Source organism: Nycticebus coucang, chromosome 2, assembly GCF_027406575.1.
Source record: "Nycticebus coucang isolate mNycCou1 chromosome 2, mNycCou1.pri, whole genome shotgun sequence".
Taxonomy (NCBI): Eukaryota; Metazoa; Chordata; class Mammalia; order Primates; family Lorisidae; genus Nycticebus; species Nycticebus coucang.
Genome location: NC_069781.1, coordinates 30,540,741 through 30,555,255, shown reverse-complemented (window position 1 = coordinate 30,555,255; position 14,515 = coordinate 30,540,741). Strand labels below are relative to the sequence as shown.

Here is a 14,515-nt window from a genome sequence, read left to right as displayed (position 1 = left end):
TCCACAGCTAAGGGGCAGGGTCCAAGCTGGAGGTATTTCAAAAAGAGGGCTAAGATGAGATCACTTGGTAATGACTAAGGGTAGATATACAGGAAGACATACTTCCCGTAGATATGTACGAATTATATACTTAGTAATAATTCAGGGAAATATGTGCTGAAAAGGGGGAAATACCAGGTAGGTTAGTGTAGATGGAGGAGGTTGATCAGGGAGTTTCATGTAAGAATTACACCTGACCTCCTAGGATCCATGGAAAACCAAGCAGTGACTTTGTATTAGTGAGGATGATAGTCCAGAGATACAATTTGTAACTGTTAGACAGAGCTAGTGGTTTGATAACTTTTTTTTCTTTTCTCTTAGCTTTGACTTGAAATTCAAGTAGCTGTTTTATACTTAAACCACTTTAAGTCAATGTGCCCCAAAGCACCCTATTTAGAGGCAAAATAGCTGGACAGGTAGAAACACAGGCTCTGGAGTCATTCTGCCCCAGTTGTCATTCTAGACACTCTAGAATGTTTACATCACTCAACGTATTCGTACTTCAGTTTTCTTATCCACAAATGGACATACTACTAATAACTAACCGCTTATGGGCTGTTGATTGTTTCTGCTCTTAAGATTTTACATACATTTTTCAACTCCCACCTCCTGTAATCACTAAACTGAATGCCATTACTATACCCGATCTATTGCCAAGGAACCAGAAGCACATTCACCCATTCCACAAATATTTATTGTGTGTCTGCAATGTGCCAGACATGTTTTTTATGTACTGGAGAACGATCAGTGAACAAAACAAAATCTTTGTCTTCGTGCAACTTCAGTCTGGGGCTTAGGGGAAAGGGAGAGATTAAATAAACATAACAAATATGTACGTTATATGGTAATTAGAAAGGGTTAACTGTTATAGAAAAAAGTAGAGTAGGATAACAGCGCTAGAAAAGCAGAGATTGTAAGTAGGGTAGCCACAGTAAACCTCACAGAGAAGGCGATTATTTGGCAAAAATTTAAAGAAAACGTTGCAGGAATACCAAGTGTAACCGAAGGTCCTTAGGCGGGAGCACATACCTACCATCCACCAACAACCGCACGCTGCGGGAGAGGAAGGCGATGCAGTGAGAAGCTAGGGGCTTAGGCGTCCAGGTTAAAGAACTCCAACTTTCAATCTGTGTGAGGGGAACCATCGGACATTCCAGCCCAGAGGCGTGAGATGACTTGACCTTCACTTTAAATTAGTCCTCCTGTTTAGGCCCAACGTCCCAAGGCTAGTGAGGGAAGACGAATTTGAAGCCAGACAGCCGGTAGACCACGCTCTCAAATTAATCAGCCAACAATACGAAGGCTGAGCCCCGCAGCGAGCGCCAAGTAACTGTAGGCCCACTGCTGTAGTTACCAACATCAACTTTCGCTGAAACTCCGCCCCACCTACCGCCCTCTAGCTCCCCTGCTCCTGGACTCGGTAACCACTCGGTCGAGTATCCACATAGTTCTTCCCCAGCTATGGATTGCGCAACATTGGCAGGCCGGCGCAGTAGGGACGTAGGCGGAGCAGAGACCCGAGGAGAACGCCCCTGCTGGAGTCTCGACCAGGAAGCCCCAGAGCCCTCGACGCTCACAGCCTGCGCCTGCGCACGCCCGATCCAGGCCGCTGGCATTCCAGAGGCGTAATCCGTCCCGCCCCCAGTTCCGGGGCAGAGCTCTGGGCTGCGCTTGCGCACGGCCTCGCCCGCGCCCTACGCCTGCGCGTTTCGGCAGCTCGCCCCCTTCCCCCACGTTTTTCGGGTGGGGGAGGGGGCACGTCTCGGCGAGTCACGGTGATGGCGGCTACCATCCTGTGGTGAGCTAGCGGATTCTCTGCTTGCCTCTCAACGTCCCTCGCGTCTCCTGCAGATTCCGTAGCCGGCGCACGGCGTGAGAAGAAGCACGGCGGCCCGAGCTCTCGGGGAAGGCCGCAGTCGCGGAGAAGGCGGCGCGGCCCTGGGCCCAGGCTGGCGGACAGGCCGCACCGCTGGGCGAATGTGACAAGCCCCCACCCCCACCGCCTTCCTCCCCAGAGCGCGAGGAGCGCGGGCGACCCCGGGCCCTGCCAGGCCACAGACCCCGCCCAGCGGCCACCACCCGGCGCAGGCCCGGCAGCGGAGCTGCGCGGCGGCACCATGCAGGTCACGCTGAAGACCCTCCAGCAGCAGACCTTCAAGATAGACATCGACCCAGAGGAGACGGTATGAGCGGCGGGGAGCGCCAGGGGCCCTCCGGGCTCGGGCGGGGGGCAGCTGCGCGCGGGCCGCGGAGCTGGGCCTGGTGGTGCGCTCTGTGGTGGCCTCCCCCAGAGCACCTGGAGGGCGCGGCGAGCGCGGAGAGCTGGCCCGACTGTTGGCTGCCGTGCAACGGACCGGACCGTCCTGGGTTGGCTGGGGCTTTGTGGCAGGAGAACGGAGAAACCGTGGCTGGACGCCGAAGGCCTCGTAGCAGATGGCTTGGAGTATACGCCTGCGGGGCACTGGAGGCCTCGGTCTGGGAGCTCGTGGTAGAGGGGCGGGAGGGGGAGGGGAGGTCGGTATAGTCTCCGCGATGCAGCCTGGCTTCTCCGTGTGGTTGCACAGGTGGGGGAGGGAGGCGGAGGCGTCGCCCCTACTCCTGTGTGGACCTGGTTAGGCGCTGAGGTCTCAGAGTTGGTAACCCGAGATGATGAGCCTTAAAAAGTATTAGGTTTCGTCTGCCGCCGAGTGTGAGGTGAGTGGTGCTAAAAATGAATTCTTTGCCGCCTTCCCTCTAGAATTTGTTAACCCTTTTATTTGCGTGTATCTTGAATCGTTCTACCGTCCTCCTGCCACCAAACCCATATTCAAAATGCACAGAATGCAGTTTGAGGCCTCTTTGGTGTTGAAAATTTTTGCATAAAGAGCCCTTCAAATCCAGGCTCAAACTCATCTCCGGATTTAATGGGTCCTCTGTGTTACAAGTCTTGAAATTGTAGGAGTTAGAACCTTGCACTGTCCCCCAACTCCCCCAAGTAGTAGCATTTCAGGGTGTGTTGGGGGGGAACCTAAAAAACTTTCAATACCTTCTGCAGTTAAAGTCTTAAACACTTTAAGGGTTTGCGTTATACAATTGTTATGTATTTGTGACTGCAGAAAGAGAAATCAAAGTCAATACAACTTTATGCCAAGAATCTAAAAATATCATGAGTGTAAATTTACTGGTTATGTTCTGCAATACGCCGTTAAGATTGTCATAATGCTAAGTTTACACCAGCAACTTTCTGCCCATCTACATTTTAAAAATAGTTGATTGTATTTTGGGTGGAGATCAAGGGCCTTGGTGTTGTTATATAGATCTGAGTTCCATCTGTAGCTCTAACTTGCTGTGACCTTGGACAAATAACTCTTAAGTTTCATCCTCTGTGCCTTAGGGATAATACCTGCCTTGTGTGAGGATTAAACGATACATATTTAGTTGATGGTCAATAAATGGAATCGATTATTTAAACAATGGATACCTTTGTGTGAGGATACACTGTTAATGTTTTACCTATCTGATTTAATCTTCTACGGTTTTCTACATCTTTAAGAAATATGGAAAAGTTTCTAACCTTTTGGGAATTGTGGCACAAAATTATTTGATTTCAGGATATTTCATTACACAAAGATGTATGCTGTGTGATAATTTCTTAAAGGCACGGGAGATATCTTTTCGGTGTCCTCAGAAGTAATTAACAACAGCCTGTGGACTGATACAGAACCAACTTCTTTATGGCATAATACGTATTAGGGAGTTGAAGGATAAAAGTTAAAATGGGATTGTACGTTTAATGATTTCAGACAATTTATGTAAAATGCTTATTTAACATTGGTTCTTTGTGGTAATGAATGTTGGTGCACAGTAATTTTATCAGTTTATAATACTCAGAATAGTTTCAGAATTAGTGAAACTTAAAGGATTGGGGTGGGGGAAATATCTGTGGGTTTATTAAAGTTATTGGCTTTTCCCCAGCTCTTCTGAAATATTTATGTTGTGTGACTTGTATAACTTTTGGGGCACTTTACACACACAAGGCAGTGCTTTACCTGTATTTGTATAAATTCTTAAATATTTTTGTGGTTTCTCTGTTTCCAAGGGAATATACTATGTTACAGAAGCTATTTTCCAGAAAGCTCATTGTTACATGGTAGCTTCTTCAGTTTTTGTTGCTATTTATGTAAATGTAATTTTGTTGCTATAAATATAAAACAAATGCTAATATTCTGTAAAGATCCCATCATAGAAAGGAAAAAAATTTTTTTTGAAACTAATACTGGTACTCTAGTGCAAGATTAAAGCATTTGAGAACATTTACATTAAATGACATCACTTTTTATTTTAATGGTTTGAAGTTTCAGAACTGTTTTAACTCCATTTATTCATTTTTGATACAATACTCCCATGAAATTTATATTAATACAGGCCAATACTAAGGGCTCTATTTCTGACTTCTTGTGAGAACTGGGTAACCAAGGACATAAGAAATAGATCTAAAGAAAAAATTTTAGATAGCCAGTATAAAAACTCTTGTGAGCTTGAGAAAAAAATGGAAGGACTGCAATATAAGGGGAATCATGAGAGCAATTCATTTGTTGAACAAGTAGATGGTTGGTGAGCTTTTCTGCCAGGACTGGAATAGTGCAAGGACATGTGCGAGGTGGTCTGGGTCTTCTGGGATCCATCCTATTGACCTACTCAATGGCTAGAGAGAAAGGGATGTACAAAGTGGAAAAAAAACAAGAAAATTTGTTTTTATTTGCTTTAGTTTTTAAAAGGCAATGGTTCCCTACCCCCTTTTTTTAGCTAGCAAAACTTCTTACGATTATGAGCCAGTTTGCGTTATTTACTTGACCATTGCCATGGTACAGTACATGATCACTGCTTTTATTAACCTTTACGAAAGTCTTTATCAACTTTTTACTGTAGTAATGCATCCCTCCTTGTAAGGTATTCAGACAGTACAGAAACAACAAGAAGATAGTATGTGCAGAGTGGGGACACCATTGCTGAGAGATTTTCTTTAACAGATGGCTCACTTTAAAAATTGTGGGAGAGATTTAAGTAGCATACATATTAAAGCATTCTGAGGTATTTAATAAACCACCACTCCTGTAAAATTCTTAAACATCTGAAGTTTGGTGGTTTGTAGATATTTGGAGGGAAATGAAATACACAGTTTTTAAAGCTCAATACAAACTCACTTTGTTTTTTGTATTGCTGTTGCTTTGAAGCCATTAATTAAGAAAAGCATACTAAAAAAAATACAAATTTTGAGATAATTGCAATACACTGCATTATTTTACTGAATCCCTAAAACGACAAGAGTTCTGTGTCATATAGATTAATCCTGCAGTCTGCTAATGCTTGACCCTGATTATGTGTTTTGATAACTGAAAACAAACAAAAACCCAGTAAATTTGAAGTGAGGCTTTAAATGCAAAACCTGAAATGTGATTTCATTAATATATGCGTGGCATTAAAACTGTATAGACACTGGTGGATTTTCTTGTTTGTTTGTTTTTTTGTATTTTGAGACAAAGTCTCACTCTGTCACCCTGAGTGGAGTGTCCTGGTAGTGTAGCTCACAGCAAACTCTTGGGCTCAAGCAGTCCTCTTGCCCCTGCCTCCCAAGTAGCTGACACTACAGGTTTTTCATTTTTTTTTTTTTTTTTATTAGAGACAAAGTCTCCAATTCCTGAGCTCAAGCAGACCACCCACCTCAGCCTCCTAAACTGCTAGGATTACTGGCATGAGCCACATTGCACGGCCCCATTAGATGTTTTTGATAAAAAAATGATAGTTTGGTTTTTTGTTTGTTTTTGAGACAGAGCCTCACTATGTCACCCTTGGTAGATTGCTATGATGTCACAGCTCACAGCAACCTCAGACTCCTGGGCTTAAGCGATTCTCTTGCCTCAGCTTCCCAAGTAGCTGGGACTTCAGGCACCTGCCACGACACCCGGCTATTTTTTGTTGTAGTTGTCGTTGTTTAGCTAGCCTGGGCTGGGTTCGGACCTGCCAGCCTTGGTGTATGTGGCTGGTGCCATAACCACTGTGCTACAGGCACTGAGTCGAAAATTATAGTTTTAATGTTTACAAACACCAAAATGAGTGTGCTACAGAGTATTGCCTCACTTTGTGGTTTTATCTCCATTGTTGATGATTGTTGTAAAATACTGTTTTAGTATTTGTTCTGTATACAGTGTTTGCTAGCCATCATTTGTTAGTAAATAGTTGATATTATGGTTTATTATGTTTTTGATATAGTCATGCTAGAATGGTGCCACATTAGAGAGTTTTCTAGATTAAGTAGTAAATATATTAAAATACTACATCACAGAGGTAAAATTAAGGATTCTTGGCATTATTGGTAGCACAAAATACAAGGAAAAAACTGAGAAATCTGATGTGGTTTTCACCAGGCTTTCACACAGTAGGCATTCGATAAAGATCTTTTGAATGAATTGAAATGTATTCTTTTGGTGAAGTATCAGTGATTCCTCAATGTAATGTGTTTCCATGTTGATGTGTTTATTTGATAAATATTTGTTGGGTTACTTACTAATGTCATGCTCTGTGGTCATGGTATATACATTTTAGTGGGATAAAACAGTCAAAAAACAAAAATTAAAATAGGATGGTGATAAGATAATGCTTGACTAGGCGACTACTTTTAAATTGGCTAGTCACTGAAGGCCTTTCTGAACAAGATGACTTTTAAGCTGAGATCTGAATAACGAAAACACTAAGAAAAGGAGAGTGTTTTTTATAAGGAACTGGTAGGGCAAAGACCTAAGAGTTTAAATGTGTTTGGGGAATCCAGAAAAGGCTTGTATTTCTAAGGTGAAGGATGAGGGATAAGAGATTAGACTGTGGGTTGAGACCCCGTTGGGGGTCTCCTGCATATCAGATATTTACATTACGATTCATAACAGTAGCAAAATTCCAGTTAGAAAGTAGCAACGAAAATAATTTTATGGTTGGCAGTCACCACAACATGAGGACCTGTATTAAAGGGTCGTGGCATTGGGAAGGTTGAGAACCACTGATACAGTGCTTTGCAAGCTAGGGTTTTTCGAGGTAAAATGTAAAGCTTTTAAAGCAGAAAAAAAAAATTTACAGTTACCTTGGTACTGATGAAGAATGAAACAGGGGGATCAGGGCAGCACCTGTGGCTCAGTGAGTAGGGCGCTGGCCCCATTTACTGAGGGTGGCGGGTTCAAACCCAGCCCTGGCCAAACGGCAACAAAAAAATAGCTGGGCATTGTGGCGGGCGCCTGTAGTCCCAGCTGCTCGGTAGGCTGAGGCAGGAGAATCACCTAAGCCCAGGAGTTGGAGGTTGCTGTGAGCTGTGACATCACATCACTCTACCAAGGATGATAAAATGAGGCTCCGTCTCAAAAAAAAAAAAAGAAAGAAAAAAAAAGAAACAGGGGGATCAGGTAGAAGGCTTGTGCAGTAATTTTTAGGCAATTTCATCTTGAACAGGGTAGTAGGGGTAGAGATGGAGAGAAGATGGGTTATATTTGGGAAGAATTGCTATGTGATCTTGTGTAAGTTACTGAGTTTATGCTGATTTCCTCATCTATGAAAGGGGAATACTCGTGCTGAAAGTACTGACTTCATAGGGTTTTGAAGGTTATGCATGTTTGAGATAATGACATACTTGCTTAGGACAGTAACAGGGTTTGGCACTGTGGTATGTTTTTATTTGCATAGAAAACCCCAAATATGATTAAACTTACCTGGGTGTTTGTGCCTGCACCTGTGCAGGCGGAGATAAACAGTAGTCACATTGGCTTGTCTCGCTTAAATTCTAGAACATCAACCTTAAATGGGCCCTTATTGTAGTACCTGACAGACTTGTGTGTATTTCCCTAGCCTGCGCGCTCTTCCGATCCTCACAGACTTATTTCCCTAGTCCGCGGGCTCTTCCGGACCTGACAGACTTGTATTTCCCTAGTCCCTGCGCTCTTCAGGTCCTGACAGACTTGTGTGTATTTCCCTAGTCCACGTGCTCTTCCGGACCTGACAGACTTGTTGTGTATTTCCCTAGTCTATGCACTCTTCTGTTGCCACAGGAAGATTTTATATCCTCTTCTCTCTTTTTTTTTTCAGCTGAGACCCTAGTTTTGTTTTATTGGGAATTTAGAATCAATCAAGACAGGACTTGTACACAGTTCTGCCACAGCTACCTAACTGCTAGCCTCCTCCTACCTTAGATGGCTGTCTGCTGTGGTTAGTGCTAAATCCAGTTCTATTTTTTCTCTGTATCCCATATACTCTGTCATCTGGGGAGGACATCACTCCATCAGATCTTCTTTTCTCCTCTGTCTCACTATTTTTTTTTCCATTTCTAGTATGTACAGACCTTTTTCCCATCTTAATGAAACCTCTCTTGTCCCATAATCCCTCTTTAGCATCTGTCCTAGTTCCTTGCTCCTCCTCACAGCAAAATTGGAGTGTCTCTTACTTACTTTTTTCATCTCTTGCTCCTTTCAAATGCCTCACACTATTCCCAAAGAGGAGGGTTTTTTTCCAATTTGTCTTTGTTCTGTATCCTGTAGCACAATTATTTAAAAATCTCTCTCCTCGGCTCAGTGCCTGTGGCTCAAGTGGCTAAGGCTCCACCCACGTGCACATGAGTTGGCGGGTTCGAATCCAGCCTGGGCCCACCAAACAACAATGACGGCTGCAACCAAAAAATAGCCGGGCGTTGTGGCGGGTGCCGGTAGTCCCAGCTACTTGGGAGGCAGAGGCAGGAGAATCGCTTGAGCCCAGGAGTTGGAGGTTGCTGTGAGTTGTGATGCCACAGCACTCTACCAAGGGCTACATTGAGGCTCTGTCTCAAAAAATAATAGTAATAATAAAATCTCTCTCCTCTTTAGTAAAATGAGAGCAGTAATTTTTATATATTTGCCTTCCTTAGCGTTAATGTGAAACAAGTGAGATTGTGGACCTGAAAATACTTAGCAAATTTAGAAATAAATTATGCAGTTTTCAAAAATAAATTCTGCTTTCATCAGTTTTCTTTTTTTGTTTTTTCGTGTTCTTTTTTTGTTGTTTCTTCTTCTTTTTTCTTTGTTGTTTTTTCATTAGTTTTCTTTTATATTGGTTATTCTTTTCCTCTTTTTTTGATCCTTTCTGAAAAATGTTTGTGTGAATGAAATATTTTGACATATTTGTTTGATATAATCAGCAAGTTTTTTTTTTTTTTTTTTTTTTGAGACAGAATTTCACTATGTCTCCCTCAGTAGACAGCTCACAGCAACTTCAAACTCTTGGGCTTAAGCGATTCTCTTGCCTCAGCCTCCCAAGTAGCTGGGACTACAGGCGCCTGCCACAATGCCCAGCTATTTTTTTTTTTTTTTTTTTAGACAGAGTCTCACTATTTTGCCCTTGGTAGAGTGCTGTGGCATCACAGCTCACAGCAACCTCCAGCTCTTGAGCTCAAGCGATTCTCTTGCCTCAGCCTCCCAAGTAGCTGGGACTACAGGCAGCCACCACAGCCACAGTGCCTGGCTATTTTTTGTTGCAGTTATCATTGTTGTTTTAGCTTGCCTGAGCTGGGTGTATATGGCCGGCGCCCTACTTGCTGAGCTACAGGTGTGGCCCCCCAGCTATTTTTTTGTTGCAATTGACATTGTTGTTTAGCTGTTTTAGGCTGGGTTCGAACCCACCAGCCTCGGTGTATGTAGCTGGCACCACGGTGGTAAGGGCACAGAGCCATAATCAACAATTTTAAAAAGTGTGCAAAAACAGTGGACAAGGTCCCCTCAGTTTGACTTAGAAATTGAGATTTTGTTGGGTAATGTATAGAATTTTTGTTAACTTTTGAAATTTGATAAATTGAAGCTTGCTATAGCACTGAACTCTGCCAAAGGACATCATACCATCTGCTCCCTGTAAGTGTGGATAAACAAATTCCTTGTGCAGTGTTTTAAAAACTGACTTTGCAACTAAATGAACTTAGTAAACCTTTTAAATATTTTGTAAACCTATTCCAGCAGAGGAGGTAGACCAGCTACAAATGACTAATATACATGAACAGATCCTACGTGCTTAAACAGGTAGATAAAATTGTTGCCATCTCCTCTCCCCTACACACTTCTGGTAGGCAGTTTTTTCTTAGTAGTGCACTAGAGAAATCCATTCTTTGCCTTTACACAAACTTTAAATGTTACAGCTATCTTGAGAGTTCCACTTAGTTTACAATTTCCTGGATTCAAATTTGGGTAGTCTTCTGCTTTAGTGTCCCCTCCAGAAAATGAGGATAATAATATCTATTTAAAAAATAGTATCTATACACTAGTTACTTACTACTGTGCAACATATTAGCCCTAAACTTAGTAGTTTAAAGCATTAAACATGATTTCATAGTTTTCTGTGAGTCAGAAATTTAGGGCTAACTTAGTTCTGTGGCTCTCATTCAGGGTCTTGTGACATTACATTAAGAGCTACAGTCATCTAAAGGTTTGGCTGTGGCTGGAGGGTCCCCTTCAAAATGGTTCTAACAACTTAGTGCTGGCTGTTGACTGGAAGCCTCAGTTCTTCCCCATAGAGGCCCCTCCCCAGGGTGCTTGAGGGTCCTAATGGCGTGGCGACTGGCTTCTGTCAGAGTGAGTGATCCAAGACTATAGAATGGAAGCAATGGCTTTTATATTATAAACTAGTCCCAGAAGTTAGACACTTTCACGTTGACAGTATTTTATTGCTCTTATTGACTAGCCATAATTCAGTATGGGAAAAGTGTTTACAAAGATGGAATATTAGAAGACTAGTGTGGTTGGGGGCCATCTTGGAGTCTGGCTGCTACAACCTCATAGAGGTGAGTACAGGTTAAAATAGTTAATTGTGAGGCTCTTAGTACACTGTCCGGAATGTTGCAAGTACATGACACATGTTAGGGTTTATTCACTTAAACTTTATGTTCCAGGGCTACACATCGAAGTTTAAACAATTATTGTCACCATATATAGTTACAAAGCCATAAGAACAACGTAGTCACAAAAGTAATAAGGAAAAATATACTGTAACATCGCACAAGCAGAATTGTTACATGAGTATTCCATTTCTGACCTAATCAACAAGCAGTAGCTGTAGAAACCTTGTGCAAAGTACTGTGTAAGAAGGTTGATAGGGCAGCACATCCTATCATCATGGGAATATAATGTAAAAGATGTTATTTTGAGATCTCAAATATGTAACTTAAATTTGTTGAATTAAAATGACTGCTGTTGGTCATGGAGATGCACTGTAGTTGCTCACATTAGGAAATAATTAGATGGTGAGTTTAGCTTTGTGTTGCACTTAAATAGACTTAGTATGGTGTTTCCCTTTGAGGGAAGAAATAAAAGCCATGCCAACTACTATTCACATTATACTGAGTATGTTTTCATTTTAAAGTGCACAGTTTTCATAATAGAGAAGTATCTCACTAGAAAAAGGTTGATTTCTTGCATGTTAACCATGCTTTGTCTCTAGGTGAGTTGATAAACTCACATTCTTTATGTAGGGGGAACATAAGCAGCACAATGAAAGTTCTGTACTCATTCTTTTGAGATAACTTACTGAAATGGGAGCACTGGCATGGGGCTCAGCATGGTTAGAGGGTCCCAGCTGTGTCCACTGTGAGCCACGTTTCCAAGAGAAGCCTTGTGTTTTGAAGCATCCAGAAAGAAGGCAGCCTTTCCTTCTAAGCTGTTTTAAAGTGTGCTCAATTTGATGAGGTTAGGGGTGATTTAGACAGGCTAGTTGAAAAGCCATTCTTCAGCAAATTTGTTGTGATTGAAATGCCCTGGGACATCCAGTGAAGGTATCTAATAGAAAGCTGAGTATGTGTAGCTGAAGGTCCAGGAGGGTGCTGGGCTAGAGATACAGGTGGCCTCTGGATGGTGGTTAAAACTAGGAGTAGATAGAATGGATTATTTTGGAAGTCTAAGGAACACTTAAAAGTCTGGCCAAAGAAGGGAATTTCACAAAGGTGTAAACGGAGAGATAGAGGAAAACCAAAAAAGTATGGCATGGAACCCAAGGGATGGCAGTATGAAAAGGAAGGGTAGGTTAGTATTGACAAGAGTACTCTGGGGAAGGGTCAAGAGGTGTCTGATGATTATGATGCTGCATAATGCAGTGATGTTGGTAAGAGCAGTCTTAATGGAATTATAGGGGTAGGCAGTGCCAGAGAAAATAAGCAGCAAAATGAGAAAAAAGTTCATGTTTCTGTTTTATCAGCACTGTATTACTCTACTCTTGAGTAATGGGGGTGGAGTTAACAAATAACTGAAGACAATATGTGTTTTTGATTGGGGTAGGGGAAATACTTGAGATTTAAGGGAAGGAGAGAGTGTAGTTAAGAGATAAAAGATTGTGAAGTATTTTTTTGTTTTTAAAGTGGTAGAGAATTGGGACTATTTAAGGACATATGAAAATGAACTGGCTTTGAGGGAGTGGTTAAAAATAAACCTATGGGAGGGTAGGGTGCATAAAGAATCTAGCACGGTACTGGAGAACACTTGAGGGAAATCAGAGGACAGGTGGAAAGAATTAGGTTTGAAAGAAAGGATGCCTCTTTCATTTACTAGGTTGGAAGGAAATTATTAGGTGGATCTGGATGTAACAGTTTGTTAATTTGGTGGCAGAAAATTGAGGATGAGTTTCTCTGATGTCTTCTGTGTCGTTAACGTAGAAAGTGGTCATCTGCAAAGAGGAGAGTGTTAGGAATCAGATTCAGCAGAGTGTGAAAGTGTGAAATATCCTTTTGGAGAATAGAGGGGAGGGCTAACTAAGTAGGGTGCACAGGATTGAGTGTGTCCTTCCTTTTCTCCAATAGCATTTAAAAGACTGGGCATAAATGTGCACAGGCAGTCTGTTAGAGAAATGGTCAGGATTTGTTAGTGGAGGTAAGAGAGTGAGACACCACAGAGTGGTTGAAGTAAGTTTTAGTCATTGAGTATTTACTAATGTAAATATTATAAATTTAGTTGTGTTAGTCTAAATACAGAATTTTGCCTGGCAGGCACAGCTGAAAGACAAGGGAGTCTGACATTAAAAAGAAGGTATTAGAAGCATTGTCTGTGTTATCTCAGCTAAACTGAACTAGCAGTGAAGATCCGAAGTGAAAGTAGAGACTTTAGGGACCAAATTCATATTCTCTCTCTGTCTCTTTTTTAAAGATAATTGTTTCAGTTTATTCCTCTCTCTTTTTTTTTTTTTTTTTTGAGACAGAGTCTCACTTTGTCACCCTCGGTAGAGTGCCACGGCATCACAGCTCACAGCAACTTCAAACTCTTGGGCTTAAGTGATTCTCTTGCCTCAGCCTCCCAAGGAGCTGGGACTACAGGTGCCCACCACAATGCCCAGCTAATTTTTGGTTGTAGTTGTCATTGTTGTTTGGCAGGTCTGGTCTGGGTTCAAACTTACCAGTTCCAGTGTATGTGGCTGGCACCCTAGACGCTGAGCTACAGGCAGGAGCCAGGAACCAAATTGTTTATGAGGTTCAAGAGCAAGTGTAGTGAACAGATATTTAGGAATTGGTAGGAATAAGAGATTGGTCACTTATAATTTCAAATATGGAACAGTTTTTGGATGACAGCATTCAGCCTGTGTCCTGTGCATGGAAGATTTAAATGGATTGAAAGTAAAGATCATCATTGAGGTTAAGGAATAATGCCAGAATTTTGGACACGTCAGTGAACCTGGTTCTTCAGTCTAGTTCAGTAATTTTCTTTAATACATTGGCAGAAGTGGTATTTTGGGGTCAAAGGCTCCCTCTCCTTTAAAGATGTTGAGGCATTGTGGCATATTGTTCTCAAAAATTTTAATCATTTGATATTTTCATTCTGTATGTCTTTTCACACTTGTTTACACCAAGAATTGTCCAACACAGTCTTTTGTAGTATGACAGTCTATTGAATTAATGACATGTGGCATCACATTTGTGGTTTTAGTTACTAATGAGGTTGAACTTTCTGTGTGTCTCTGTGATTGTAATTGTGAATTTCTTGCTCTGCCCTGTTATTTGTCTTTTGTTGTTGTAAGCTCAAGAACAGTTTTGTACCTTTTCTTAATCTTATTTGATTTTTCTTTTGTTACTGTGTACAGAGTTCTCATTATTACTTCTTAAATCACTTTTCTTTTTTGGAGACAGAGTCTCACTATGTCGCCTTCGGTAGGGTGCGGTGGCATCACAGCTCACAGCAACCTCAAACTCTTGGGCTTAAGCGATTCTCTTGCCTCAGCCTCCCAAGTAGCTGGGACTACAGGCACCCACCACAGTGCCCAGCTATTTTTTTGTTGCAGCTGTTTACTGGCCTGGGCCAGGTTCTAATCTGCCATCCTCCGTGTTATGTGGCTAGTGCCATAACCACTGTGCTATGGGAGCCAAACCTCGTTTAATTTTTCTTAATTTATGGGGTTTTGGGGGGTTTTTTGCTCTCATCCCCCTTTTTTAATACACAAAGCTAAAAAGTGGGTCCATTATTTAGGCTTTTAG

At 42.0% G+C, this 14,515-nt stretch overlaps 1 protein-coding gene across 2 annotated transcripts in view; it reads left to right on the top strand.

Moving 5' to 3' along the window:
• The first annotated feature begins 2,097 nt into the window (after positions 1-2,097).
• The window catches only part of RAD23B (RAD23 homolog B, nucleotide excision repair protein), a 44,853-nt gene continuing 32,435 nt past the window's right edge, over positions 2,098-14,515 (top strand). For both annotated transcript variants that reach the window (XM_053566500.1, XM_053566492.1), the window contains exon 1: positions 2,098-2,222. In XM_053566500.1, the coding sequence (XP_053422475.1) occupies positions 2,157-2,222 (66 nt within the window). In that variant the 5' untranslated portion in view covers positions 2,098-2,156. The remainder of the gene's footprint in view (positions 2,223-14,515) is intronic.